Raw genomic sequence first — 6,000 nt, forward strand, 5'->3', positions numbered from 1 at the left:
CTAATGTAATTAGTAGAATTAGTTACAAAAGTTCAACTCTATATATCTTTCCTCACGAGGGTTTTTCCTTCAAGTAAGCTCACTGTGAGAGACAAGGTTTGGGATACGCTGCAGTCCCAAGCAGAAAGGGTGAAGGGCCCCATAAGGAATATGTGTTACAGAAAATTCTTTTCCAAAGTAACCCTTGCCTATCTATCTCCCTGAGGGCTAGCACAACATCTGCGGGTCCCCAGCACCTTGTTACCAAAGGACGGTCCAGAGCCTGCTTGGTCCTGGCCACAGGGATGAAGGAGGAGCTGACCCTCAATGGGGCCCTGTCCTACATGCTTTGGTGAGAGCAAAGAGATGGATGTGACTAAGCTAGGATAGCCACCTCTTTGCAAACCACACCTCATGTCCTGAGAGAAATAATTGGAAAGCATTCCTAATTTCATCATGAGGTGGAAATCCTGCAAATAGTATTAGTCCCTGTATTAGTCTTGGAAGGTTAACTGTGAAAGCACTCATGTCCCAGTCTCAATGGCTTAACACAGTAGGTCTTATTTCTGCCATCTCTCACAAGTGAATGTGGGTCCTTGGGGGGGTGTGTGGACCAGAGGAGAGTTTTGCTACATGCAGCCATTTCAGGACCTGGGCTGCTTCTCTCAGTGGCCCCATCATACCCTAGGGCCTCAAAACCTTTCTCTGGATCCTCTACATCTGGCTGGCGGATGAGGGCCGAGGGAGCCGTGCAGTATAGTTTATGAACTGGAAATGGCACATATCACTTCCACCTCCATGCCATTGGCTAGACCCCAGCATATGGTCCCAATTAACTGCAAGGGAGGGTGGGAAATGTAGTCTACTTTTAGCCCTAGGAAGAAGAGGGAATGGGTTTATTGATTATCTAACCAGTTGTCACATGGACCTTTTCGGATTTCTTATTGCTATTATTACTATTTGATATCAGTTATTAAATTGGAAAGGTTAAGTGAAGGAGATAAACAGATTTGCCATCCCTACAAAGCTTTCCCCGATTCCTCCTTACTCTTGCCTTCTGGTTTTGATAAGTCCCAGCTCTGAACACCAGGAATACTCTAGAGGGACCTCCCTTATAGTATCTACCTCTTGCCATTCTAACGGTATACGACCTATACGACCACCTCCTTGAAGGGTCTGCCTGTTTGTGTTTAACTCCCACCACACTGCACCTTGTTTACTGTGGACAATCAGTAAAGATTTAAGAAACTTATCAATGATTGAACCCTCAACTCCCTTACCCTCATTCCAACTCAGCATGACGCTGGCTGAGTTTCACACATTGGGAGTGTGAAGACCCACAGCTCTTGCACCCACACCAATGCTAGTCCAACTTCCATATTAGAACTAAAGAACTAAATGACTATAAATAACTGTAACAGATAATGCTAAATTGTATATACATGTATAATTATATATATTCATCTTTAAATAGCATAGTAAGGTTTTTCTCATCTGAATTGGAAAAAGCATGAAAAACATGGCCTGAAATTTAATTCAGCTAATGATAAACTCGTGTATGTGTTCGGCTTAGATGGATGGAGCCAACAGATTTCACCTGTTTGTCTGGGAGACCAAGGGCCAGCAGGACGTGGGGCATGTGGCCCGCTGCACTCTCTGCTATGGTAAGCCTGGACAGCATTTCTGGCCAGACTCATGTCTTTAGAACAGGATGAATGAACTGGTGACCAGAGACCAGGTCTGCTCTGCAGATGTGTATTTGCAGTCTGGGAATCTGAGGATTTCCTATTAAGTCCAGATTTCCAATTTTTCTTAAGAAGTCAGAATAATCTTGAGAATCACAGACACTGCATTCCTTTGTGGCCACAGTCATGGCCACATGTGGCCACAGTCACAGCTGAGTTATGCCTGCCCCCTTTTGATGGGGGAAGTGTCTGCTAGTGCCCCACAGTCCCTTCCCCTCTCTATCGTCTTACCCCTGGCCTGCTCTGCTTACTTACCTATCCTGCCAGGCTCCTATAGATGGCTGGGCTTGTGTTCCTTCCTCAGTGGCACCTTAGTGTGAAGAGTAGACTACTGAACTAAGGGTCAAGAGTCTTGGGTTCTAGGCCTGGAACTGCCATTGACCACCAGCAGGATACTGGCAAGTCATTCAAGGTCTCTGTGTCTCCAGCTTCCATCACTATATCCCATACCACACACCAGCCTGTGCCAGAGAGAACTTTGTGCTGAAACCTGTGGATGCTCCATGTGAAGAGCTCTCGTCATCAAGCCCAGGCCAGACTGAGTCCTATAGGGGAAATCAAAAGGGGATTTAATTGTTCCCTCTACTTGATCCACACTAAGACCTAACACTGCCATGAGAGATTTGGTTCTGAGAACTTGCTCCAGTCAAATACAGTAAGTGCCATTTGTAGAGTGTGTTAGAGTTGATGAGCTGCTTTCCCATCCATCCTCTCATTTGATGATGAGACACGTGCTCTCTCTGGGCCCCAGTTCCCTCTCCTGCAGAAGCATGAACACAGCTGCTGTTGACTGAGCTTGAGCTCTTACTATTCACCAGGCCTTGTTCCAAGCTTACATAGAACTCATTTTTTATTTAAACCTCACAAACAACCTCATAAGGTAGGTACTATTATTATCATTATCTCCATCTGACAGAAGAGGAAACTGAGGCACAGGGAAGGCTGAGTATTTGCCCAAGGTCACTTACCCAGTAAGAGGTAGAGCCTGCATTGAACCAGACGAGTGTCTGTGAACCTAGAGATTACGAAGCCATATGGCTTAGTGGTTAAAAACATTAAATGTGCAATCAGATCATCTCGATTCTTTCTTCTGAAAAAAGGGCACGCAGAGTGCCCATTGGCTTGCCTTGTCGAGACGGTGCAGGCAGCGCTCAGCAGCAGCTCTCCTTAACGAGAGCCTGGAAACGTGTCTGCACAGAAAGGAAAGGGATGCGTTGTTTAACTCTGGCCTCTCCTCGTGCTTCCTCCCCAGACAAGTGCCGACCAGCCCCAGAGTGCAGGCTGGGCACTTCCGGGCCCCTGGCTGTGGACGTGGACGTGGCATTCGTGGTGGACAGCTCCCACGGCGTTGGCGCCGACGAGTACCGCGCCGCCTTGAGGCTAGTGGATGCTGTGCTCGACGACCTGGAGGTGGCTGTGCAGCCCAGCACGTCCCCCAGTGGGGCGCGCGCAGCCCTGGTGATGCACACCACTCCTGGCTTCCTGCCGGGCGCCGGGCGCCCCCCTGTGCTCGAGGGCTTCCACCTGACCTCCTACGGCCACCGGACACAGATGCAGAGGCATGTCCGCGAGGCGTTGGGCCGCCCCCTGAATGGAGCCCCTGCCCTGGGACATGCCCTTGAGTGGACGCTGGAGAAGGTGCTCTTGGCAGCCCCGGTGCCCAGGAGAGCGCGGGTCCTCTTCGCCATCGTGGCCAGCAAGACCAGCAGCTGGGACCGTGAGAAGCTAAAGACTCTATCCCTGGAGGCCAAGTGCAAGGGCATCACTCTATTTGTGCTGGCCTTGGGCCCAGGCGTGGGGACCCGCGAGCTGGCCGACCTGGTCCACGTGGCCAGCCTCCCTTCAGAGCAGCACCTGCTGCGCCTTGAAGGAATCTCAGACCCAGAGGTGACCTACGCCCGCAGATTCACCCGGGCCTTCCTGAATCTCCTAAAACGTGAGCAGTCCCCAGCACTAGAGATGCCCTGGGTAGGGTGGGGATAGGAAATGTCAGAGCCTGGCATTTGGGCGAGTAGGTGCCCACTGCCCTTTCACTCTAGCTGAGGTGTGTGCAGCCTCACAGCCTCTGAGGAGCCCCCAGAGAGCATCCTGTTTCCTGAAAACCTTGAGCTGTCTTGTTCTGACACCATGCCAAGCAGTGGAACCTCTCATCTGGTGGCTGGGAGGCCTCGGGTTTCCACCTAACCTCTTGATTTCCTCATTTACCAAAATGGGAATTACAATCTCTTCCTTATTTGTGAAGCCTCTATTCAAATATGCACACGGAGGGGCTTTGAAAGCACCAGTACTGTACAAATGTAGGGTGTGGTTATTGTTATTACAACAGCCAGTGATCCAGACTCCAGAATCCAGGTGTATATATAACAGCGCTTCTCAAATTTTGATGTGTGCACGTAAATGTGGGTTCTGATTCCATAGATCTGAGTTGGAGCCTGAGATTCTGCGTTTTTAACAAGCTTCCACGTGATGCTGATGTTGCCAGTCTTCAGAGACTTGCCAGGAAGTGAGGGAGACAGAACAGAAGTCCCGGGTTTCCCATCTCAGGTTGGGTGGATGAAACCAACAGTGAAGATCAAGGGGCACGGTGACAGTGTGACCTGGGTGGAATTCCTCCCTGCCTCCTGTCCTAGTATCCTCACCTCCAATCAGAACTAGTTGAACTCCATTCAGGGGCAGCCAGTGCCACATCTGTATCCCTAGCATGATAATGGAGATTGCTGGGATTGGGGGCGGGCGGCGGTGTTATCCTGGTCACGCTTCCAGGAGATGGTCTTGGGCTTTGTCCAGAGGTGCATAATCCAAAACAGCTCATGCAGGGGGCCTTGTGACATGTGAGGCCTTGCCCTCCTTGCTTGTTAGTTTCTGGGTTTATAAGTGGATGTGACAGCCTGTTGGGAGCCTTGAGGGACGTCTCCCCCTTCCTCACTGAAGGAACAAAGGGAGTCTGATGGACGTCTCAGAAGTATTGACATAGCGTTCTGCCTCTCCAATTCAGTACAAAGACCAAAGAATTGCTTCTTGTCCTAGCTTTGCCACTACGTAGTGAGCTGTGTGATCCTAGAAAGGTCAGCGAACTACTCTGAACTTTAGATTCCTTGTCTTTGCAGGAGGTGGAGGAGAGAAGTGCAATAGGTGGCTGATGGCTTAGTGGTTTTTTGAGGGAGAAGCAGGCTGAAGGAATCACTTTTTAGTTTGTTGTAATTTCATTTTACTTTTTTTTTTTAAGATTGGCACCTGAGCTAACATCTGTTGCCAATCTTTTTTGTCTCTTCTTCTCCCCAAAGCCCTCCAGTACATAGTTGTATATTCTAGTTGTAGGTCCTTCTGGTTGTGCCGTGTGGGACGCCATCATAGCATGGCCTGATGAGCGGTGCTAGGTCCATGCCCAGGATCCAAACTCGTGAAACCTTGGGCCGCCGAAGCAGAATGCCCAAACTTAACCACTCAGCCACAGGGCCGACCCCTTATTTTACTTTATTTTTATGTTTCACGATGTTAGGTTGCATTTTATGTTTTGTTATATCCTTTTATGTCTTGATTTTATTTTATAGTATTTATATGATAGGTTGCATTTTATGTTTTTATTTTGTTTTTGATTTTATTTGCTTTTATTTTTGTATTTATTTTATGCTTCTTTACATCTTTTTGATTTTATGTCAATGGATTTTTTTTGGTTTTAAGTTTTATTTGAGTTTGTATTTACTCTGTTAGGATTTTTGTTTAGTTTTATTGTATATTTTGCTTTATTTTATGTCTTTTAAATTTTATATCTTAATGGATATTTTATTTTTATGCTTTATTTTAATTTATTTTATTTTTGAGTTTTGTATTATTTTATGCTTGATTTGATTTGATTCTTTAATTTTATTTTTAGGTGGAACAAACCAGTACCCACCCCCAGAGCTCACTGAAGAATGTGGGGGCCCGAAACGAGGGGACACTCGGAGGCAAGGAATTGCACCTCTCAAGAGGTAGGCCAAGGGCAGAGCTGAGGTTGTCCCATGGCTCTGCCTCCTGCAGGAGACTGTCTCCCCAAAGAAAGGTCACAAGCAATGCCAGTCCTTGATCCGACCCAAACCATTGGGGTAGGCTGCTCCTGTGTTTGACAACTCTGATATGGTTTGATTTTTCTTTTCTTGTTTTTTAATGTTAAGAGTAATACAGGACCAATATAAAAAATGCAAAGAGCACATAAGTGTATAAAAGCAAAAAATGAAAATTTTCTGTTCTGCCACATCCCCCCATCCTCTCATCCCATGCCCCAAAGGTAAAATTG

General features: G+C 47.4%; 1 protein-coding gene across 2 annotated transcripts in view; it reads left to right on the plus strand.

Moving 5' to 3' along the window:
• LOC106842755 (collagen alpha-4(VI) chain-like) overlaps positions 1-5,749 on the plus strand; it is a 98,221-nt gene extending 92,472 nt beyond the window's left edge. The window contains exons 34-36 of one of the 2 annotated variants that reach the window (XM_014859458.3): positions 1,553-1,643; positions 2,977-3,660; positions 5,599-5,749. In XM_014859458.3, coding sequence (XP_014714944.3) covers positions 1,553-1,643; positions 2,977-3,660; positions 5,599-5,699 — 876 coding nt within the window. In that variant the 3' untranslated portion in view covers positions 5,700-5,749. The remainder of the gene's footprint in view (positions 1-1,552; positions 1,644-2,976; positions 3,661-5,598) is intronic. The other variant, XM_014859459.3, reaches the window with a different exon arrangement.
• Positions 5,750-6,000: the final 251 nt, after the last annotated feature.

Source organism: Equus asinus, chromosome 21 (genome assembly GCF_041296235.1).
Source record: "Equus asinus isolate D_3611 breed Donkey chromosome 21, EquAss-T2T_v2, whole genome shotgun sequence".
NCBI classification, from domain to species: domain Eukaryota; kingdom Metazoa; phylum Chordata; class Mammalia; order Perissodactyla; family Equidae; genus Equus; species Equus asinus.